General features: G+C 45.5%; 1 protein-coding gene across 4 annotated transcripts in view; it reads right to left on the bottom strand.

Annotated features, from left to right (window-relative positions):
- Positions 1 to 24,703, bottom strand: part of PALM2AKAP2 (PALM2 and AKAP2 fusion) — a 265,450-nt gene that overhangs the window by 23,835 nt on the left and 216,912 nt on the right. For all 4 annotated transcript variants that reach the window (XM_078061581.1, XM_078061583.1, XM_078061582.1 and 1 more), the window contains 2 exons: positions 965 to 1,079; positions 81 to 102 (listed from right to left, as the gene is read on the bottom strand). In XM_078061581.1, coding sequence (XP_077917707.1) covers positions 81 to 102; positions 965 to 1,079 — 137 coding nt within the window. The remainder of the gene's footprint in view (positions 1 to 80; positions 103 to 964; positions 1,080 to 24,703) is intronic.

Here is a 24,703-nt window from a genome sequence, read left to right as displayed (position 1 = left end):
AGCCTGTATTCGTGAAGCCCACTAAGCTGACCGGGATAAGATTCTTCTATAGAATGGGGGCAGAGAGCTCTTCCACTTACCTCCATCCACACCGGAGAAGCTCTGTGGAAACAAAAGCAGGGCAGAGCGTCACTACACACGTGGGGGGACAATCCCTCATCCATCTAACCCGTCTCTCTCCCCCAGGTCCAGAATTTGACCGTGGTGGGTAAACCCAATGCTCTCTTTTCTTCTGGGAAATTTGTTTGGGATTCTGAAATTTAAGGGAATGTTTTATCATTCCCACCTCATACTGAATTTCTCCCAGGAGGGATTTACGTCAGTTATCCAGCAAATACCCTTGGCTGTGTTGGAGAAAGAAGTGACATCAGAAAATCCCATCTTAAAATTAAATTGGTTGGATTGTTTCTTCGGTCTGGGTACCTGGGCGATAAAATGGAAGGAAGGTCCTGAGATATTCAGAGACTACTGGCTTTATGCAGTCTCTCCTCTGCACTACACGGCACCATATGTTTCCACAGTGTTTACACTCTGTGTATTTGAAATTCATATCCATTTGATATGGTTTTGCCTCTGGCCTTTTTATAAAGGAAAGACTTAAATTAAAGCCACAAGGAGCAGGTCTAATCTGCTTCATAAGAATTGGCTTTAGAATCCTGAAGTCCAAGGTGAGACGACTTTTTAGGAACCGGGCATATAAAGGGTTTGGACAATAGGTAGATGGGGTTGATTGAAAGGCTCTCCTCTGTGCTTCCCCGCAGACCAGGTGGTCCCACACCTGACTACAGGCCACGGTCAGGGTCAGAGACCCCCACGGGTCCTCACACACCTGCACCACATTTCTCAGAGCGTGGGGCTCAGACTTCTCAGCAGTACTAACAGGTCTCGATTCCATTGGTGCCCATTCGCTAGTGCTTACTTCCCCTCGGATATAATCTGGAGAAATCACATTTGTTTTCTTTACCTTCTGAAAGTCCTTAAAGGATTTTTCTGTCTCCTTTAGTTTCTCTAGGATGATTTGCTCTTTGGCAGATATCTGGGACTCTTCGCTTTCTAGCGCTTGTATTTCCTGCTCCAGCCTGGAAAACACACAAACAGAGAACAGGGTCCTTTATTGTCCTGCCATCCCCGGGCCAGAGAGCAGCTCCTTCCTGTGGGGTGACTTCCTGGCAGTCTCCGTACCCCATTATAATGCCAAGGTGCCAGGCCAGGGCACCTCACAGAGCACCCTGCGTGTTCAGCTCTGCCACTCCGCAGACAGTGATGGAAGAAAAACAACCCAGAGAGACTACCACTAGCTCAGTGCCACCGCTTTGCAATATGCCTTGGTGTCTCCCCCTGAACTCTGTCTTAATTTGGGGGTAGATATTTTTGCATAGCATAGGGCATAATGGCCAGAGGAAAAGAGCTTCCTGGTCTCCTAGTTATCTCAGAATAACTGTTCTTCTATCAGTTCTTCTAAAGAGTGAAAAGCTAATCTCGCTCAAAGGAAATAATGTTGCCACAGGCTGGTGGCCAATACCCTCCCGAGCCTGCTGTCATTGCCCTCAGGGGCCCATCCTCTTCCGCCCAAAAGAAGGGAAAAGGGACAGGGGAACTGATACAACCGGAACTTTCTTCTGGAACTTTCTCAGTTGTCACAGCCATCCTAGGTATTTTCTGAAAGGGAAATTTGGGTACTGCCGGGAGACTCTGGGAATATTCCAGAACAGTTTCAATCTGGGAGAGGTCTCAGTAACTTATTCTTTCAATGAAATGATAGTATTAACTATTAACGTTTATTGAGCACCAAACCTGTGCCAAGAATGGAGCTCAGAATTCACACAGTGGATTTTATTTAACTTTCCAATGACCTTTTGAGTAGGGAGTCCCCATTTTACGGATGAGACCAGTAAGGCCTGGCAAGGTTAAGGGGCTAGCTGATTGCTGCAGAGCCTTGAAGCAAGACCTCAAGCCAGAAGTCAAACTCTAGACCCTACTCCTGACCATGGTGCTAAACTCTTACCACATGGGTTCTACAGTATCTTGCATAGTTCCTGCCTTGCTAAACATTTCATAAGTTGGCATACTAGGGTGACATTGTCATGCAGCAATGTCCTTAGGGTTATGAAGGGGTGGATGTTTCCCTGCCTAAAGAATTATTTGGCCTGAACATATTTGTTTGCTCATTCAATTTTTTTTTTGAAGATTTTATTTATTTGACAGAGAGAGACAGTGAGAGAGGGAACACAAGCAGGGGGAGTGGGAGAGGGAGAAGCAGGTGTCCCGCTGAGCAGGGAGCCCGATGTGGGGCTCGATCCCAGGACCCTGGGATCATGACCTGAGCCGAAGGCAGACGCTTAACGACTGAGCCACCCAGGCGCCCCTGCTCATTCAATTTTGCTTTTGGTTTCTTTCCCCTCTATCGTGCTGGGAGCTTTGTGGCAAAATCTGGGCCCCTCTATATCTGTCCCACCACCACCCCCTTCCATCTTCTAATCTGCTGGTGGGAACTGGCTAACCAAGTCTGTTCAACTAAGACCTAAGATAAAGAGTCCAGACTAAGATCTTCAGAGGGGTAAGGGACACCAAGCTACAGGCATTGGTCCATTTAGGGATGTACCGTGCCCCTCAGAGGTTTCCTTCCTGGGCATCCGAAAAATGACCTCTGGATGGCTGAGACTTTGCAGCAATTACTTTGGATTATGAAGACAAGCTCTATGTACAATCATATTCCCTCCAAATGAACATAGATATATTTATCATTTCACTCCCAGTAAAAGTGGAAGTCCTTATAATGACTTAGATAGCCCTAGAGTAGCTAGCCTCCCAGTACCTACATGGCCTCCACTCTGGACAACAAGAACTACTCCTTATTTGCCCATTTGTGCCCCATGTTTTCCCCTCCTCCGAGAAACCCATCTCAAAACCCTAACCATTCTTGAAGTCTTAGCTCACACACCAGCTACCCCAAGAGGCTTTCACAGATGCACCACCAGGAAATAACACTGCTGTCATTTATTAGCACATTATTTTGGTTTATCAGAGGTCTTAGCAAGTCTACTATATGTTCAAGCAGTGGTTCTCAACCGAGGTGATTTGTCCCCCAGGGCATATTTGGCAATGTCTGTAGTCATTTTGGTTGTCCGTAACTCAAGGAGAGTGGGGATGGTGCTCCTGGCATCTAGTGGGTAGTGGGGTCAAGGATGGTGCTGAACCTCCCACAATGCCCAGGACAGCCCCCACCACAAAGAATTATCTGGCCCCAAATATCAATAGTGCTGAGGTTTAGCAACTCTAAACCCCATATGATAGCACATAGAAATCGTTCATTTCCCCTTCTAGATTATAAATTCATCATGGGGCTGGAGGGCACAAGTGCTCAACATATGTATATTGAAAGAATCAAAGAAACTAAACCGAGTTGCAAAAAGACACGGCTCAGCCAAATGAGACCTTTAGGATTTCTGAGGCCAGGGTGAATTCTTCAGCAAGCCTGGATTTGAGAGGCTGTGTGCAGGCTGAGATGCAAACAGAATCTACAGGAGATGGGGCCGAGTGACATAGATATATAAACAAAAAGATACAAAACTCCTTTGCTGTTCCAGATGTGCAGCAAAATCTTCTACCCACCTCTGTGTAAATTATTCTGGGGGGGGGGGATCAAGGAAAGGGATACGAATGTGCAATAGGAACAACACACATGGGGCAGTCAAATGATCCAGAAACTGAACTTGTTGAATGGGTAGAGGAGCACTGGAGGAGGCTTCCTGGGAAGACTGGATGATAGCACTTGCCAGATGGGTTCTGAGCAGACTGAATCACAGAGGACAGAGTTCCTCAGCAGATATGTAGGACGTGGGTAGAGTCTATTATTCTCAAACATATTCCCTCCCTCCCCTCTTCACCTCCATGGGAAGTGAAGTGGATACATCCCTGACCCACTGATGTTGGTCTTGACCACATGACTTGCTTTGGTCTCATGGTGGGTGGGTTGTACTTTCCTGCCCCCGGATTATGGGCTCAGCCATGTCATCTGCTTTAGCCAATGGGATGTTAGCAGACACAGCACAGGAGAGGCTTGGAAGGTGCTTGCGCATTTGGGTCTGTCCTTTTGTGCCTTGCTAGCATCAAGAAAAGAGCTTCTCTGTTCAATGGCTGTCCCTTCAGCCTTGGCCCCGGGAAAAACACATAGGGAGTAGACTGGAGCCCAACCCAAGTCAGACACCATGCCCAGCTGGTCCTATACCTGAAATTAGAGCTGCTTAGCAGAGCCCAGCCTAGATCAGCAAACACCCAGGGTAGTCACTGAAGTATGAGCAATAATAAGTGACATTCATTTTAAACCACTGAGTTTGAGAGTAGTCATATAGTACTATTGTGGCAACAGCTGATACAAATCAAATATTTATATATTATATGGGTATATATTATATATGTATGTATTATATGATATACACATGTGAATATATATATCCTAATAAAACATATCCCAATAATATATATAAATTTGTAATATGTGTGTGTGTATCCCAATAATGCCTGAAGCTTTAAGATTAGAAAGAATATAATCTACCCCTGCCCCACGTCCCCCAATCCTCAGAAAAATCTGGAGTGATACAGGGCCCTCACTCATGAGGACTAAGATGAGAAAACAGGAAAACATCAGTGGTAGTTGCCTTTGGGTAATGGGATATTGGGGAATTTTAATTTGGATCTTCATAATTTTCAATATTTTCCCAATTTTTAAAGAAATCATGTATTCCTTGTCTAACCAGAATAAAACCAATAAATGGCTTTTTAAAGAACCCTCCTTTGGCCTTGTGCTGAGAAGGCAGCATTTCATAGACTGGGGCACGGGAAAGGAGCCTGCTTCTTCCATGTCCCTGAAGGGTTAAATGGGCACACTCCAATGTGGATTTCCATTCAACTCAACCAACATGTACGGACCTCGTGCGGCTGGACTCAGAGCTAGGCACTTCAGAGGATTCTAAAATAAACAAAATCGTGTTCAGAATGGCTGACTGAAAAAAGGCAAGGCAGGGTGGGTGAGGGAAGGCTGACTCTAAGTAGCTCATGTCTCCCAGTGAAGCAGCCCCAGGTGGTTAAGAATTCTCTGTGGATGGACGCCCAATGGCTGGCCGACTGTCTCCACAGCTTGCCCCCGGCCCTGTGGGTTTCAGGGCTCTCAGCTATATAGTTTAAGCACTAAAGATTTGGGTCATGATACTGCGTAACTGAGAAGCGGGAGAGAGAAAGAGAGAGAGAGGGTGAGAGGAAGGGAGGGAGAGAAAGCAACAAAACTAAACTTTTGCAGTAACAACAAATGAGTTTCCCTCAAAGGGGATGAATGTGGGAAATCGACAGTTTATGTAAGTCCAGGCAGGTCAGATCTGAATAGCAGATTTCTCTACAAACGCACATGTGGGCTGGGGCCAGGTCCTGAGGGCGCTGAATGGCCCAGGCCGCTATCGCTATCGTTCTATGGAAAACCTAAGTCTCGGAGCCAGGGAGCGTCCCAAGAAATGGAGTGTCATGGGGTTAATAAGAGTCATCTCAGCCAGGCTAGAGACGCCACTGCTTTGTAGTTTCATGACTGAAACCTAATGCAGTCTTCCCTGGAGGAGCCAAGGAGATATTGCTGAGCTAAAAATAAAGAATGGGCAGGAAGTGTAATTTATACGCAAGGTTAATCGAGGCTCTTTAGGCTGAGACAGGTGCACGTAGCAGCCTCTGACCGGCTTGCTCAATTTCTTCTGAGCACAAAGCAAACTGTAATGGGCGGTAAGCAGAGGTGACACACTGCCTCTGTGCAGGCTTAATTTACCAGAGATAAAGTTGCAATCATGGCCAGATGGTCTTATAAAATCTACCTAACCCTAACGGACCTCCCTCGCAGGAAAATAAGGAAAGACCTACGGCTCTGTGAGGTGCATCAATCACTCTCATTTCAAAATCCATTTATGCATTAATCCACCCAACTTTCTGCAAGCCCCTTCATTCTATCAGGCACTGCGCTGAGCATCAGGGACGGAGAGCGAAGTCAGCCACGTTGTCTGCTCCCGGGAGCTCTTGGCCAAGTGACCATAACAGCCAGGTAAACACATACATTACAAGGCAACTCAAAAAGCATCTGGACTGTTAGCTCCAGATTTGTAGGAGTTTAAGCCCCTGTTGAGGTCACAGCTGAAAGCAATTTCTAACTGCTAGAGGGTGGTGAGCTAAACTTAACTGAGGAGGTGATATGTGAGCTGGGCCTTGAAGGATGCATTCACCAGGTGGAAAAGAGAAGAAAACGTGCCAGGCCGGGGAGACAGCACAGGCCATGGCCTAGAATATCATATGTCCCCGCTCTCACCCAGGGCCATGTGGCCTTGTATGGCCTTTTCAGGCACAGCGAACTCTACCCTCCAGTTGACATGGCTCAGCACGATGGCCCCAGAGAGGTCCTCAGCATTTCTATCCCTCCTCCCCATGGCACCTCCCCATGGCTCACTCTGTGCTTGCATTTTGCTGTGCCTCGTCTGGCCCAGAAAAAAATAACTGGCCTGAAGGGCTCTGCAGAGGACCTACCTTCCCTCCTCTGCAGTGGAAGAAAACAAGGAAGAGGCTGCCTGAGAGGGACCCTGGGCCACTGATCCTCTAGCTACTGTTTCCCATGACCCTCTGCTGCACCTTTAACCTGTTGACTTATAGGAGCCAATAAATGTTTCCTTTGTGTGGGCGTCTCTCAGTCGAATCCAAAAGAGTACAGACTAATACAAACTGGGTTTCCACTTGTCTTACTGCTTCGAGAGGACTTTGCCTGTAAACTCAAGTGTGCTTGGTTTTTCTTTCCTCATCAGCGGTGGTGATAATAATCATTACCATGCTCAGAATGCTAATACTGTTTTCGTTACGTATATACTGTTTGTACGCAGCAACAACAGTAATGATTAGGATTTCTGAGTGCTCACTGCGTGCCAGACACTGTTTCTAAGTGTTTTACAAGCATTACGATACTGAAGCTTCATAATACCCTATGAAGTAGGAACTCTTTAACTCCATCCCACAGATGAAGGAAATGTGGTACGGAAAGGTCACTGACTTGCCCAGGGTCACAAAGATAACGTGGGACCAGGATTCGGACCCTGGTGGTCAGGCTGGAGAACTGGTATTCTTTGCCACTTTTTTGGACTACCTCCCTATGACCACTTCCTCTTTTTGCCCTCGTTTCCTGCAGAATGCATAATGCAGCATAATGTATTTTTCATGCCCACAGAAGGTCAGGCGAGGAGTGGAAGCTATGTAATCTAATTGCTTTTCAGGAACATGAAGCCCCTGAGCGGCACTCCACTCAACAGTCATCCTACCTCTGTTTGAAATCCTCCCCACACGGGGAGCTCACTACCTCTAAAGGCAGTCCATTTTCTCTTCCGGCAGTGCTGACCTTCAGATCAGATTGCTCCGATTTAGGCGACGTTCATTTCCTTGTAGCGTTCACTGTCTGAGCGCTATCGTTTGGAAGTGCAGAGGTCAAGTTTAGCAAACAGCATGACTTGTAGGGGCTCCATTCTGGGAAATGAGAAGACCCAGGCAAATGGAACTTGCCACCCAGTTGGGGGGGGCACTGATGATATGAATTGGGGCCCCGGAGTGGAGAGGGGGGTGGTGGGAGGAGTAGACAAGCAAGGTAGGAAGAGGAAGGGGGGGCTTGTGGGCTTCCCCATGGAGGAACTCAGCACTGAGTCTGCTGAGGCAAGAAGAGCGGCAAAGCAATGTTCACAAGTCTATTTCTGAAGAAGCCCTGAGCCAATGGAGTGAACCTTTACAGTTTTCCTCTCTGCTGAGAAACCCGAGCTAGGGTTACACACACACACACCGTGAAAGGCCAAACACCGCTGCTCGGTTGCCATGCGTTTGAGTCTTAGTAAATTCTCCCAGAATAACAGGAGGGTTTGGCAGTTGGCGAGCCACTGAATTAAGACCTGTTCCCTTCTCTTGAATGGCAGGTTCATAGTTGAGCAGTCAAGTGGGGTGCCTGTCTGGCCGACCTGCCAAAATAAGAACCTCAGGAAGAATGTTTGTGTTCAGAGGAGAGGAGAGCAGCCCACATCTTTGTGTAGCCAGCACAAGGAAACATGTAACCGAGACTGTTCGTTGTTCACCGATTTCTGTCCTTTCTAGAACAGCAATGCGATCCCTAAGGTTTATCGAGGCATACAGCTGCGCAGAATAATGACCTCCCTATGACATTTCGCAGCCTCTTTTGTAGCCATGTGCAGCATATTCTGGCCAAAGGGATGTAAGTGAAAGCCCTGTAGGGCAGATTCTAGAACCTTCTTTAGCCCTTTCTTCTTTACCTCTTCCTTCATCATTTGGCCTGAAATGCACATGTGTGCAAGTGGAGCTCTAACGACCATCTCGAACTCTGAGGACAAGGATAGGTGAGGGATAAACTGAAAGAACCCTGGGTCCCTGAGGAATTCACATAGATGGCCACTGGACAGCTCTTGACCACTTACCTGTGGATTTTTACTGGAGGGAGAAATAAACATCTTGTTTAAGCCACTGTTTCTGTGGGTCTCTTCACCTGCATCCACATTTAATTCTAATCAATACAAGACATTTAGTGCATATGGTTGAATTTGAATGAATGCTCTTAGAAGTATGCTAAGGATGTGGGGCCAGAGCTACTCAAAGCCCAGAGCCTCATTAATGACTCAGCAGCAGCAGAAGGAAAAATGAGCAATCGCAAAGTTTGGAATTCATGGTTGCCAATCAACTCCCATGAATGGGGCTTGGCTGAAGCTGTGCTTGACCAACCCCCTACCTCAAATCCCTGCCCCATCCAGAGTCTCAGCAGGGAAGTTCCTGCGTTTTGCTCAGTGCTAATCACCCATGTCTTAGCATCTCTTTGCTGTGCTGTGACTGTGATGTTTGTGTCAGTGTGACTCTCAGAGCCTCTGCCAGCAGAATTAGCACGAGAAAGAGGCAAGTCAGTGCCGTCTGTGTATACCTGAAACACCCTTCCAGCTGAGCTAATCACCGGGACGAAAAGACTTAACAATCTGGCGCTCATCAGTGATGATGAAGTGCAGTTACATGATGGAAGCAGAAGACATATCCACATCGTATGTGGTTCAGAAGTGAGTAAGAGGCCCAGGGGGCCAGCAGCTGGGAATTGTGCCTGCCCCGGATCCCCGCCACTTTCCTTTTGGGAACAACATCCAGCTCCTCCACGATTCCTCTGGAGTGGCTGTGGGTTTGGTGAAACCACTCACTGATGAGGGGGCCCCACCTCCCTAGCCATGGAGTAGAAATATAACTAAGCTAGGTTGCCTGAACTCTTGGCCAGTCTGCATCTTGAGAGGAGTGACCCAAGAATGGAGAAACATCGAGGGTGAGTCATTCCCACAGCAGGATTCTGAAGAGTGCCCTGTTACTTCCTGCTTCCTGGGTCCTCAGTTCTGCCTGAGACCTGATCCTCCGACTCTTCCTCCATTCTTAGAATACGTAGCCTGTCTCTCTCTTTACCCCCAACCTGCCTTCTCTTTCCCAGTCTCTCTCTCTTTCTCAATACTTCAGTCTCTCTGTTTCCATATTCTAGGTAGAGCATTGGGAAGAATATTGTTTGTTTTCACACAAAGAGATGCTACAAAATTCCTTTTCCATATTTCAGGAAGAGAGTACATTTGTTTCTATGGCACTCCCAAAATATTTTTCATTTGTGACTCAGTTTGCAAGGAAACAGCTTCCTTTTACTTAGATGAGCATATCTGGAATCACCCCAGATCATTTGGTATTTTACTATGAAAAAAAGTTAACGGCTCTTAAATAAACAGAGGATTTCCACTTCTCCTCATAACAGAACAGGACCTTCCCTGACTGCAAGGTGTCAGTGGAAACTCAAGCCCATTTCATTTTTTTTTTCCAATGTCATCACTGAGAGAGAATTATGGCAGAGAAGAGAATGGTCCCATCAAGAATTCTTAAAGTACAGCTCATATCCTTTCTCTTGTTGAAAAACTCCTGGTGGCTCTCCATCACCTCCTTCGCGGACCCGAACTGCTTAGGTTGGAAGTTCACACCCTCTGTGCTCTGCTCTAACCCCTTCCAGCCTTATGCCCTTCACCCTGTTCCAGCCAGAACAGATAGTACACTGCCCTGTGAAAAAGCCAGGAATGACTCCCTACTCTCAACCCCATCTAACACACCTAACAGTCAAAACCCAAGCGAAATCCTGTCTTTTTAGTAATGTTTTCCTTAAGTCACTTCAACCTGATGTGTTCACTCCTCCCCATAGCATTTCTAGCGCTGTTAGGTATTTGGTACACACCATCTGATACGAGTGTTAAAAATGTGTTCACCCTCCCCAACCTTACCTGTACCACCCCTCTCCTGAGGATAGGCTTATTGAGAGATAGGACTATATATTATTTTGGTCCCTGTACATATATGCTGAATGAATGAAAAGCAAGGCAAAGCAAGAGCACACTTTTAAAGGATTCCATAGTGAAACTAACTTGGAGATGGTGCTATTCAATATGGTTTTTTAAATCTTGCCTCGGTTTTGCTACTTCCCCCCTCCAAATACACTAATTTGTATATACATTGAGAAAAAAAAATTAATATCGGATTGACTTATATCTTGATCCAAGTATACAGCTGGGACGTATTAACACTTTTTGTTACTGATGTTGGTGCAACCAAATTTAACCCCAAATGAATATGAATGCAGATTTCGCTCTCCGTAGGTTTTCCTTAGCCCACAGAGACCAGCCTATTTCTCCTCTCTTGTGTGTTTATTCCACCTGGAATCACATGGCTCACACCATCAGCATCTGTGCAAGTTGACTTCTGCTACAGGAAATCATTTCCAAGCTTGTGCTGAGCATTGATTTCTTGGGTGTGATTCTTGTTTGAGCCCGTCTCGTCAGAAATAAAGAGTTTTGATTACACAACAGCAAGATGAATCTCCTTTCAAAGGAGATTCAAACACGTTTCTCAGTGGCTTAAACCCTTTCTTGCCCAAGAAGTGTCTCTTTTTGTAAGAAGAGAAAAAGTCTCATCCAGCCTTCTACCTCCCGACTCTGACTCCGAGACTCTCCTGCTCAAGGCCGGTGCCTCCACATGAGCACCTGACCTTGCAGATCCCTCTGGGATGGCGCTCCATCAATTATGCCCTCCCCTTATAGCTTCAACCTCTCCCCAGATGCCTCCTTTCCTTTAGTCCATAAACAAGAATAAATTCTCTCACATTAAAAATAGGTGAACTTCTTATGACCCTGCATCCTGTTTGAGTTACTGCTGAATCTCTCTCCCAGATTCCCCCAACAGCACTCACCTCTGGCTGCTTCAACATCCTCGTATCGCAATCACCCTCCGACTTGCTCCCTTCTGCCTTCTGCCCCCCACCCCCACCCCGCCACTGTGTTGTATCTGGTCTCGTTCACGCCCATGACGTCCTAACTGCTGTGTCTCATCGATACTCTTCAGGGTGAATCTATTGACTTTTCCATTTTTTAAACTACTGTGGACCACTCTTCTTCTGCTTCAGAGGCCATGACACTAGATTCTTGATATGGGCTCCTCTTCTCTCCTTTATTAAATGTTCATTTGGCTCACTGTCCTCACTAGACATTTATCCATGGCTAATCACGTCAAGTCTCATGGTTTAATTCCCACGACATGCTGACATCTACCTAACCTATACCTTCAGCCTCTCTCCTAGACTTCAGCCTCTGTATACAATTGCACTTCCCATGTCTCCACGTGGATAGTCCACAGGTACTTCCAACCCAACATAGGTGGGACCAAACTCCTCTTTCTCCATAAAGCTGTTCTTCCCTCTGGCATTCTTTACCTCAGTTCCTGGTATCACCACCAATCTATTCTACTTAAGATAGAAACCTGGAGTTATCTTGACCTCTGACTTGTCCCTCTCTGGTAATCACCACACATGTATAGTAGCACTAAATCCTGCCGATTTGCCCCACAAATCTCTTTCATATCTCTTCCTCTTCAGCCCTGTGAGAGCCCTCTCCTTCTTTCTCCTAAATGCCTACAGCAACCTTCTCATCAATCTCTGCCTCTACCTGGCCTTATCACCCTCAAATCCAGCATATGTGTGGACACACCACAATTGCATTCCCCTGCTAGAAACCCCTCACAGGCTCTCTGCTCTAAGTTCCTTAGTCTACATGCTGCCAGCCTCCCATTCATCTCCAGGAACATGACTTTCTTAAAGATCCCTGCACACAGGGTGCTCTTTCTTGCCTCAACGTCTTTGCTCCCACCACCACTTCTGCCTGACCTGCCCTTATTCTCCCTCCTCCCCTTCCCTTGGGTAATTACTGCACATTAAGAATCTGCTCGGGTAACCTCTCTTTCTGGAAGTTTTCCCTGATGCATTTCCCATGAAGGTGCCCTTCCTCTTTGCTGCCTTATCCTGTGGACATATTTCTATCACCAATTTTCTCCTGTTGTATTTGAATCACTTGTTTATGGACTTGAGGTTCCCTTCCCAACTCCCTTTTGCAAACCTCTTGAAGAGGCTAACCATCTCTTCTTTAGCTTTCTTTGAATATGGCTTCTAGCATCTAGCTAGTTTACATCTAGTAAGGAATGTGGCTCAGGGAAAGTTCTCAAGAAATGCTGGCGGAGGAAATACGTTTCAGTGAGTGTGTAAATTGTTTCTCAACTGGCAGCAGCCTCAAGGCAGACCCTTTGGCTCAATGCCTTCAGTAAAAACTGATTCTTGAAAGAACAAATTCAAATTAATGGCAACTCTAGATTTAGTAAAAAGAACTGACTGAGAAGCAACTTGTCTTACTTGCTTTCTCTGAGATAAGAAAATGCAGGAGGTAACTGCTGTGTTTCTTAGACTTTTTCCTAGCTTCCCCAAATATCTCAAATATATCATTTCACCTGACCTCAGGGGTGTGTGTGTGTGTGTGTGTGTGTGTGTGTGTGCATGTGTGTGCATGTGTAATGCACTGTTCTTCTTTACTCTGGGACTCACCTACATAAAACTACAGGTAGAGGACACACAGATATGCAGGAATTGGGCCAGAATGACGGAGAGTCTCAGCGTTTACTTTGTTTCACCCTATGATTCTCTTCGGGTTTGCCCTTCATGCAGGAAGCATCTGGGCTTTCATATCTGATTGTGAAAATTGTTTATGTGGCACATTCCTCTCATCCAAATCCCTGTTTACTCATTGTTTGTGTCTAAATCCAGCGCTCTGTGATAGCTTTCCTGCTGAGTTAGAGTTCCCCATTTACCACTGAGAGAGAGTATGTTTGTTTGTGTGTGTTTGTGTGTGTGTGTGGTGGGGGGGGGGTATATGTGTGTGCATGTGCATATCCACATGGCTTCAGCCACAGCTTTTATCAATGTCCAAACTGGGGATAATCAACACATTTTTGCCTGTTGTCTGTATTGGAGGTTACTCGGAGGGAGACTGATGGAGCTTTCAAGATACTTGAATTAGCATCTTAATGAGTCATTCATCAGCAAATTATGTAATGTCCAACAGTAGTAGTGGTAAAAATAGCTAACATTTATGGAGCATTTACCACGAGCCAGAGAATGTGCTAAGTTGTTTGTAGGCATTATTCAATTCTCTGCAATCTGCAGAGTAGCTATTACTATAATCCACACTTGACTGACGATCTACTGGAGGTTCAGAGAGGTTCAGGAACTGGTGGCCCAACACCAGTAAGGGGCAGAGCTGGGGTCCAAACTTCGGTCTGCCTGCTGCTGGAGCCTAGGGTATTAGGCTGCCCCGTGTTGCCTCCTTCCAAGAGCAAACGAAACTGTTCCTACTCTAAAGGTCGTCAGTATTTCCTCTTTCTGGTGTAGAATTTTCTTTTCCGATATCTTGATCAAATAGATCGGCTCTGGTTGAGGCCTGAGTGGACTGGGAGCCCCTCCTGTTTCTCCTACCCCATCCTTGCCTCGTCTGGGCCTTTCCACAGAACAGAACATGGTTTGGAAACCACTGTTCTGTGAGAGTAAAAAGAGCATCTGGGGTATTCCTATGGCCCCCACGGTGCCTACAAGAGTGCTTTGTACACAGCCAGTGCTCAATCAATGTCTACCAGAGGAATGTGGTTCTGCAAGGGGGTACTGCTGCCTATGGCCACCTACAGTCTGAGTTTCCACGAGCTGCCTGACAGGCCAACGAAGGATAGAAAGCACCTCTGGCCTTTGAGCCTTAGAGGAGAGAATGCTCTCCATCTGGAAGGTACAGGTGACAGGTGAATTGTGCCTCAGGTGGACTCTCAGAAGGAGGTTGGCCCAGGGAGCCGTGGCAGGGGCTGGGAGACTTGGCAAATCCAAACTGTCTTCCTAAAGGGACCTTTCTCTCATGTTTTTTGAGTTTTTTGTTTTTTTGTTTTGTTTTGTTGTTGGCTTTTTTTTTTTTTGTAACCATGTTTTCCATGCTTGATATTACCAGGTGACAGTTCCTCCTTGGTGGAGAAATTTGTCATCCCACTGGGATAATTCCAAAGTTATTCTAAGAGTTCCTGCTCAGAACAAATCAAGCCAATCAGGAAGCTCCTCCATATGGGCTAAGCCCAATGATTGTTTCCCACTTGCACACTTCCTGCTATTGTTCTCCAGCATGTTCTCAGAGACACAGCCACTGTGCCCTGCCCCTTCCTCTCAGGAGCCAAGGGCCGCAGTATGGCTGTGGGCTGAGATGTATGAGACTCTGAGATCAGGCACCTGGCCAGGAGGAAAGGGTGGTTGCTGGCTGGAGCAGAAACCACAGTGTTTGGGTCTTTCTGGTCTGGGATGGGAGGTACGAAATATTCTGGATCATTCACTCATTGCTTATCAAGCATGTGTTGAGCTATGTACAATGATGGTTGCTTAGTCTCTACATTTAAAAAACTCATCATCTGATGGGGAGGCAGGTGTATGAACAATTACAAAGCAGTGCTCAGCAGAGCTCCAACTGGAGGTCCACAAGACTGTGGGAATGCAAAGAAGAGAGTCTGACTGCTGAGGGACTGGGCAGGATTTCAGGGTTTTGGAACATTTCAGTGGGACCTTGAGGGATGAGAAAAAGTATCAAGGCAGAGAGGTGTTTAGAAGGCATTTCAGGCCAAGGCAATAGCATGGCCAAAGGGGCCCGATGTGCCAGGAGGGTTTGAGCAAGTGAGTGAGGACTTCTGTCAGACTGGACGCCTCCAAGTGTGCTCATGATGGGAAGAGGGTGACAGGGAGGGTCGGGTCCAGGATGACATGGCGCTAGAATGCTACCTCTGGGGTTTAGATGTGATACTGAAGGCAACAGAAAACCACTTAAGCTTCTTGTCTATTTGTCTGTTTTATGGGAGTGCCTGGATCAGCTATGTTCTAGAAAGATCACTGTGGCAGCAGTGTGAGAATGGATGTGGATGTGTAGAAGAGCTGCAGAATGAAAGCATAAAGAACAATTAGGAGTTGTCCAGGCAAGAGATGAGGAGACCTACTGCGGGTAGCAAAAAAGGGCTCCATTTATTTATTTTTATATTCCAGTGACATCAAGGTCTTTCTAAATCAACTTTTTGCACTGGTGTGACCCCATGGGCTGGGCTGAAACAAATGAGCACATTAAATTGTGAAACTACGCCCCAAAGTAGACTGTGGTAGCCCAGTGGCTAGAGTTTGCATGGGTTAGTGAGACTCTGGGCTTTACTTTCCCGCCCACCCCTCACTCGGCCACTTCCTTGCAACTGCCCAACTGTTAGAGGTCTCAGAGTGCTCCTATCTTGGAGAGAGGGAGGAAATACAGCCGAAGCCAGCCATATCTGGCCCTTTTGATTGTCTATGGTTCAGTGTTGTCCAGGAAATGAATTTGAACCTGGAGGCCCCAATTTCAGAAGTTCCAGGGATTGAAATGGTTTCAAACCCAAGAGTTCCTACAAGGGAAACCAGCCCTTAGCCTGATTAGCTGCATCACAGTCCCCACGTTGCTGCAGCAGGAAAAGGTTCAGAGTAACAGACTAACAGATCATCATGGGTCTGGGCAAATGCCGAGGCTTCCCCTCCCTCTTACAGCGGAGACGCTCAGTCAACACTGAACGCTGTCCTCTTTGAGCGTCCTGTGTGGATTGCAGGTACAAAGTGGTTCTGCACTGTTGGTTTCCCTTGGCACGTCCACAGGAGTCCCTCTGACAGCCCCCCTTGTCATTTTTCTTTCTTGCAGATACAATACAGACATTCGGTCAAAATGCCATCAAGAAGTCCCTATGGGGCCCCAGTGGCACAGACGGTTCTGAGGCAGAAACAGCTACATCCCCCATCTCTGGCTCATGCATGCCCCCTGGTGCCCCAGAGGCTGGGCAGGTAGGGATGGAATGGCCTTGGTGGATGAGCGCCCTTGGCCGGAGCTCTAAGAAACCTGGCATAAGGCTGCTGTGTGGGCCAATGGCCCAAGGAGGCCCTACAGAAGGTAAAGAAAGTCAGGCACCCCACATTTATTATGGGGTTTTGAGACAAAAACTTGAGGAACTACAAATAAAGTTACAAATATTCTCTCTGATGAACTTTATCCCTGTAGACTTACCTGCCCGAATTCTGTTTTACAACAGCTAGCATATTAAGAAGTCAAATGAGAGTGATGTCTACTGCTGGGTTTTCAAATCCAGAAGGCAAACAGAATTTTCCTTATTCTAAGAGCCTGCCAACGAGAACCTCCAGATACAGAATTATTCATGCCTAGGGATCAAAGCCTGGGTCGGACAGCATTACTTAAGCCAAATTGGAGGAGCTCTTAGGAGCAACAAGAAAGTGGCTTGCATCGGGTCCAAAGAAGAAGAATGCCCTTTATAATATATCCAGAGACTAGTGTTTTTTAGTTGAAGGCCTCTGTCAGAGAGATGATCTGATTGGCCATTTGAAATGGAAACACTTGGGTACAGAAATAGCACACTGTGTTCCAAAATAATGATTTAAAAACCCCATCTGCCTCTTGCTGGTGGTTTGGCTTATGCAGAGGTGGTGCTGGCCATCTTCCTATTCAGCTGTGCTCCCACCTCTGCAGTTTTCCTACCATTGTCTATGATTTCTGGGTCTGAGGCTAAGGGAGAGTTACCTGCTGGAAGCACAGGAAAACCTCATTGCAATGCTCAACTGTAACAATGCAGGGCGGACCAGATTTGTCGTTGACGTAGCACAGACACCTCGGTGTGGGAGATCTCAAAAGAAATACTTTTTGTGTGAATGAGTGAAGGACCACACACCTCCTGGGTACATCGGAGAGTTCTACATTCCCACAAAACCCAAAATAACCCCATAATAACAGTAGTGGACATTTGTGTAATAACACAAAGTCCTTTCACAGCAATTAGAGATTGTTTTATTTCTATGTTTTCAAGAAGAAAATTGAAAGGAAGGAAAAAAGAGAAATCAGAATTCCGATATCTTTCATGCCACAACTGGATTTCTGCTAAGCCCCTCCTGATTGTTTTAGACCAGTGGGAGGCAACAGGATGTAGTGCAAATGAGCCAGGATTGGGCGTTTGATTAGCCTGGCAATTCCTGGCTGAAACACGGAGTAAACTCCCTACTTTTCTTAGTCTCAGTTCCCTTAGTCTCAGTTCCCTTAGTCTCAGTTCCCTTGTCTCAGTTCCCTTAGTCTCAGGATGGTTATAGTGATGTATACAGAAGAGCTATTTAAGCTATGAAGATTAAATAAGTTAATATTTAAAATATCTCAGAACACTCCCTGCCAGGGAGTAAGTAAGCATTATTAAAAAAAAAAAAAAATTGAACCTAAAGACTATTGCTTAAATGTAAGCATTATTTAAAAAAAAAAAAAAAACTGAACTTAAAGATTATTGCTTAAAGTAAGCATTATTTTTAAAAAAATTTTGAACTTAAAGACTATTCTGCTAAACACTGCGTGGATTACTTTACAAGGCAAACCAAAACATACTATTTAATAGAACAGATTCAAATCCAACTTCTTTCTTAATCATGTAGTTTATGGCCGAGAGGATCTAAGAACTCCCACAGATTTTTATGTTAAACCAATTTTCCAGAGAATGTAAGTTCTATCATTTGAATGTTAAAAGGGAAATTAATGAATTGGTTATCAGCTTCAAAGATGGTGAAAGTTAAGATTTTGTATCTGTGTGCGTGTGTGTACATGTTTAAAAAAAAAAATCCAGAAAATCTACTTCAAGGTCACTATGTGCAAAAGGCTTATGTGTACATGGGAGGCCATCTAGTGGCAGGTGATGGTCATATTCCACAAACTAAGGTAGTATGTTCAGGAATTTGGATAAAGCTTATAGGAGGAAATTGCTGTCATTCTGTAGATTTGGTACTGTGTGGTTATTTGGGAATAGAAATCTCAATATATCAACCCCTCCCGAAACAGTGTCCTCCCTTCCACTGAAGGCCAGTCATTGGGCAGACATGGACCCCAAGGCCCATGGCACTTCCTGCTTCTGCAAAGCAGCAGGGAGGCCCTGCAGGCCTGTTCCCTCTCTGAGGCTGTCTTAGCACACATCTCCAGATCTGCGCATCCTCACCCTTTCCTTAGGGAGTACAGCCCTTCCCTTAAGAAGCAGCTTTTTCACCTGTACATCTGGTAACCCAGTGACCAGGGCCAGGAATGACATCTAGCCCATGACGTCAAGCACAAGAATGGGTTCATGAAGTCTGTGAAGTTCCAAGTACAGAGGCTGAGGCTGTGTCATCCCAGGAACCCCAGTACCCAGCAGAAGGACCTGCACAAAGTAGACCCTGGTTATCTGTGAAATTGAGGGTGAGGGGCTGCCCTTTGTGTGCATACTTGCTCCCCCAAGTTCTCCTCTCACTGCGGCCAGGGTAAGGGTATAGCTGTGTTCCCTTTTGGACAAAGAGTTCCACCCAGAGCTAACTGGTCATACACATCTTGAATTTCCAAGTCCAGCTAGGGTCCAGGGCACAGTGAGAATCTAGGGAGAGACAATCAGGCTCTGCGATGAGGTCGTGGGGCCTTCTACTGTGAGTGCTCACTGAGGAGTGACTGAGTAGCTAAGTAAGTTTACAGATGCACTCCACCTGTAGATGAATTAAACTCAGCAGAGTTAATGTATATAAAAGAATTAATGATGACATATCTCACTGAACAAAGGACTACAAGCAGGACTATACTTGGGGTATCCAGCTACTTTACTGCATTAAAGTGATAATTTACTATACAGTCCTTCTGGGAGCCAGTGCCAGGTAAAACGAGGTATGGCTGAACTGACTTCATAGTGAAAGATGCTACTGTTCTGATGACATCCCTCCCATCATGGCTCTACCTCTGGCTAGAGAGAAACAGGATCCACAGAGGACAAACTCTGCGCTGTAAGAAGAGAAAGACAAACGGATACCAACAGGAGCTGGGGAGCCATTATGTGGTCAGCACTGATTACATACTTTATATATATTAACTAAGTTAAGCCTCACAACTACCAAACGAGATACTTGTTATTGATTCCTGCTTTACAGACGGGTTTAAGTAGCTTGCCCAAGGGCCCATGCAATTAATGAGGCGCAAAGCCGAGATTCAGACCAAGGTCAGTCGATGCTGAAGAACATACTGTTTTCACTGCTTCCGTAATCAACACCTCTTCAGTCTTTGGAACCCGAGGGGGGAAGAAGAACCCCTGACTAGAACCCCTGGTAGAACTCTATTCAGGCCCAAGATATTGCTGATACTAAAAAAGAAGAAAAAAATGCACAACTGAGCTGGGCTAGAAATGGTTCCAAGATTGGAAGTTTTCCTTCACAGTGCAGCAACGCCTCTCCCTGGGAAGTCTCTAGAGCCCTGGCCAGCCTCTGCAATGCCTCCTCTGGCCCAGGTGTGCGTGAGGATCACAGGATTGTTGACTGACCAGTTTTATTGGTGCTCTGTGTCCTGGTCCATCCTCTGTCGGTGGACTGTCTTCTATCCTGCTCAAGTCAACCTTAAACTGGCCACCTGCCCAGTTGGTTCCCAGCCTACCCTTGACTCACCTACCCCTCTCTTTCTCTAGTTGCAGCACTGAGCCAGCATCCCACTTTCAGCACTGGGTTTATTACAACTCCCCTGCTCTGAAACTTTCAATCATACTCCACGGCTTCTAGAATAAATTCTAAATCCCTCAGCTTAGCATTCAAAGCCCTCTGTGATCTGGTTCCAGCCTGCTATTCTAGTCTTTTCTGCAGAGCTGCTTCTATAGTTAGGTCTGTGACTATCCTGTCTTCAAAGAGATGGCAGATCCCATGCAGAAGGACCACCCATGACTGGCCATGCCTGGACTGTTGCTTCTGACAAAGAGAGTGGCTCTGTGAGAGAAGCAACTGTTACTGTCCTCCCTGTTTCCACACACCCTTCTCTTCGCAGGGAGGGACAACATACCAGAGATAGCGACAACCTCCAAATGGAGCCAGGCCCCCTTCAGCTGTTTACAACAGGTGGCTGAGCTGTGAAGAGCCAAATGAGCTTGGTTAAAATGGAGCATCCACGACAACCAGCTGACCTTGCCAGTTAAGCTCCATTCCAGCAGGCCTGTGGCCACGGTCTCTAATGATTGCATCATCCAGTAGCTCAAGCCCAGCTCTAGAGCCGGGATCCAACGTGAGGCTGAAAGGGGCCAAGGCCTCACTGAGGTTAAGGAAGGGCCCCCATTTTCCAGTCTGCTTATATCTAATAATATCCATGAGCATTTGCTCCATCTCAATGGCGGCCATTCAGTGCACATCCCAACACTGCCTTCATAGCTTGTTTCCTACGAGCCTGGAATTTCCTTCTACTGAATTGAGGCATATTAAATTCGACCTAGTATCCTTCATTTTCGAGAAGTGGAACCATAACTGCTTTACAACATTCAGGTGTTAAAGGTTCTGGGTTAGGACCATAGTGTACTGTCTAGAGTCAAAGTTAACTCTCTCTGGGTGATAAATACTTCGTGGAAGGGGACCTTCTAACATCAAATGATGGGACTCAACACCAATAGAAACCTAAGTCCAGAAGCTTCTGGAGATCTCTGAATACCCAACGTTAAGGGACTTTGAAGAGTTGTCTCCCATTATAACTGAATGGATTATAAATCTCTTGAGGGTAGCAATGGTGTCTATCTTCATTTGTCTATCTCTAACTTAGCTCGGCCTCCAACATAAACATTCAGTAAGTTTATTGAATGAATGCATCAGTCTTAGAAATCCCACTGGAGAGAAAGCCCAAATCCTAAGGCCCTCAGTGATATTCCTTTCTCTGAACATCTACTATCTTGAGAACAGGTATGATGTATCCTAGCACCTGTCATATGCATATACCATCCATCAGGCACCTAGACTGTTAGATTCACAAAGGCAGGGGAGAGGACTCCATCCTCCTTTCTATAATTCCAACACCTTACCACTGCTAGGTATGATACTCAATGAACATATATTTAATAATCTTGTTCCAAATGAATATTATGTCAACCACTACAGAGCAATCAGTTGTGAGCATGGATGTTTGTTCACAGCAGTACTTGTCCATACTTCTAGGTAAATGAAAGCCTTGTCAAGAAAATAGTCTTCTTCCTTTAGCTTATGTCATGATTACATGTCAATCAAAGGAATAGAGACAAAGGCCCAAGTTGCAGTTGGAAATGCCTGTGCAGAGAGAAATATTACTAGGACTTATTCTCAGAGTAACTGTGGGTGTGTCACTTTACTACTTTCATTCTCTTCTTCCTCCTGCCAGTAAATATAAGCAAAAGCCCTTTGTCCCAGGCAGTGTGCTTGGATCTGTGAATATAAAGTAAACACTACACTCTCTTCACCTCCAGGAAGCCAAAGCCGGAGGAGAACAGAGTGAAAAAACAACCTCATATGTGCTATGATACAGCAGGTTCAGGGCTAAAAATGCCCATGGGAGACACTGAACAGCCCATAGGAGACACTGAACAGTCCATGGGAGACACTGAACAGCCCATGGGAGACACTGAACAGCCCAGTGTTCAGGGCTCAGGGAAAGTAGAGTCTTAACTGAGGCCTGAGAGGTCAGTAGGACTTAGCCAAGTAAAGAGGAGCTGATGAGTGTTCTAGGCAGAAGGGACATCATGTATAAAGAACTTGACCCAGAGAGAGCTTGGTACCTCCAAGGAACTGCAGAGAGTACTGGGGTGGCCAGCAATGCGAGGAAGAAGAGGCAATTATGGGAGATAAGGCTGGAGAAGTAGGCAGAGGCCATATCATAAATGGCTCTCTAAGCCATATTAAGGAGTTTGGACTTTATCTTAAAGTCCAAGGGGAATGCGTGAATGTTTGTAAACTGGAGAGTGGTGCCATCAGATATAAATTCTGCAAGATACTTCTGGTGGCTGGGTGGAGTTTGGGTTAGAAGGACACAATGCCAGAAGCAGAGAGACGGGGTGAGAGGGTGTTGCAGCAATCCATGTGAAAGACAATGGTGGCCTGGACTAGTGTCATGGAGGTGGGCACAGAAAAGAGTGGAAGGATTCCAGAAATACTTGTGATATAAAATTACTGAATAGCTATGGGGTCAAGAGGGGGAGAGGAATCAAGGATGGTGCCCTGGTTTTAGACTTGGGTAACTGGGTGCTCAGTGGTGCTTTTCCATGAAACAAAGAACCAAAGAGAGGAAACAAATTTGAGAAAGTAAACAGTTCAATTTTTGACATGCTGAGTTTTAGGTGTTTTGGGGAGATCCAAATGGATACAGGCAGGAGGTGGGTGGATAGCCCAGGGGGCGGAAAAAGTGGGATGAAAGAGCGCATTTCAAAAGCCACAGAAACAGATGATACCACTAAGAAATAGCTGTTCCAAAGTCAGCTACACATTCCTAGGCTCTTTCACATGGATTGTCTTGTTTTTACCAAGACTCCTAAAATTTAATCTCTCGATGGACTTTTAAAAGGTACAATAATTCAACAAGCAATGTTGAGTCTGTCCTAATAAAGGAAACACTGATTGGCTTCTATGAATGTGAACATAAACGAGTCCAGGCAAAAGATATTTCTAACATATATAAAAGCAGAACCATGAATTTAGCATTCTGCAAAACGTGTCTTCAAATAGCTCAGAAAGAGAGGACTTTTGAGATGTGTGTCCTCATCTCTAACATGGTATGGAAAGAAAACTTGAAGAACAGGAGTGTGTATGCACCTTTGTGTGCATAGGTGAAATTGTACTTTTACTTGGAATGTTGGGAGCTTGAACTTGATATATTGCTATGACCTGGGGAAGGTATGAAGGATATAATTGTTGCCAAGGAAGTAAACCTCTTTGTTTAAATTCTTTTTTTCAAAGGTGTATCCATATGAATTCTCTTTAGAGATCAGAGACAGCCACAGATAGATTTCATAGGACATGTAAGTAAATTGAATTTTACCCTATTAATTCATAATTTTTTGGGTTTGTTAATGCGATTACCTGTATTTTAATGCAAATCCCCATACTCCTATGATTAAAGGACACTTCATCTCAACAGTAAGTGGACCCCTCTACACCCTCCGTCTTACTGAATGAACTGGTAGCAAACACAGTGGAATTTTGGTGAGAGATGAGCAGGGTGAGACACGAAGGTCACCTCTAAAATGGCAATGTGGAACCATTCCCACTCCCCTTCCAAAAGAAGAAATCACAACTGTTTATCTATACTTCTTTTTTATATTGAACACAATGAGTAGGATTGAACACAATGAGTAGGATTTGGAACATGATTGAGAATCAAATTAAACCCCCCTCTAATAAATGGATAGTGAAAATACTTGGTCTGAGAATCCTTCCATTTGCTTAAAGCAAACACAGGCTTTGGGTCATGATAGATAATGTCAGCTACCATCACTGCTAGACGCTATTTTGAGCATTTTACATGTGTTACCTCCTTCGATGCTCACAGTTCTCCAAGTATGTGCTATGAATATTTCCATCTTATAGATGAGGAAACTGAAACACAAAATATTAAGTAACGAGTCCGAGACCATCAGAGGAGGGGAAGTGAAGGTTCGAAACCAGTGAGAATGTTTGCTGTTGTCCCCACACCACTCCGCCTCTCCTGTGAAGGATGCTAGGCTGGCCTCAGGGCTCTGTGCTAAAAGGTTGAGTGGTGAACATTTAAACCTTGTGGAAAATCCACATCACCTGTTATTAGCATGGGATTCGCATCTAAGGAGTGGCAAAAAGAACTCGGAGCTAATTACTAAGTGAAGCATAAGTTGGCTGGGGAAAATTCCAGTTAGGGCATTTGAAAGCCAGTAAAATTATACCATCTGAAGAAAAGACATCTTAATAACGTTCTTTATCAGAACTGCATCTGGCTCCACTCGACATAGGACACACTTAGAACCGAAGTGCCACCATCCTTGAGATATGAGGATGTCCCTTCTGACTGTCCACCTGTCGGACTGTGCCTTGAGGAAGCCATACTTCCTCCCTGCCTGACTCCATTAGTATTATCGTGACCATGGCAGCACTTGCCAAAGGAAATGCCACTTAACTGTAGAACCTCCTTTCCCTTCTTGAAAAATAGGAGAAATGTGCATCACTTAGAAATGGTGTAAGTGTAGTCCTACTTGAAGGCAGAGGGCTGAACAAGCCAAATGACAACCGTCTCCCCGCCTGGCTCCACATGATTTATTTAAACCACGGAGAGTCTTCCAGAATGAAGAGCCAAGTTTTACTTCTGCCTTCCCAGACCCATTTTTAGCCTGACAAAAATTTTAGATGTCCCCAAGGAGAGCAAATTTTATTGTTGTTCCTATTTACAGATTCAGC

Source organism: Halichoerus grypus, chromosome 14, assembly GCF_964656455.1.
Source record: "Halichoerus grypus chromosome 14, mHalGry1.hap1.1, whole genome shotgun sequence".
NCBI lineage: Eukaryota > Metazoa > Chordata > Mammalia > Carnivora > Phocidae > Halichoerus > Halichoerus grypus.
The sequence above is the reverse complement of the archived record's forward strand: the minus strand, read 5'-3'. Positions and strand labels throughout refer to the sequence as shown.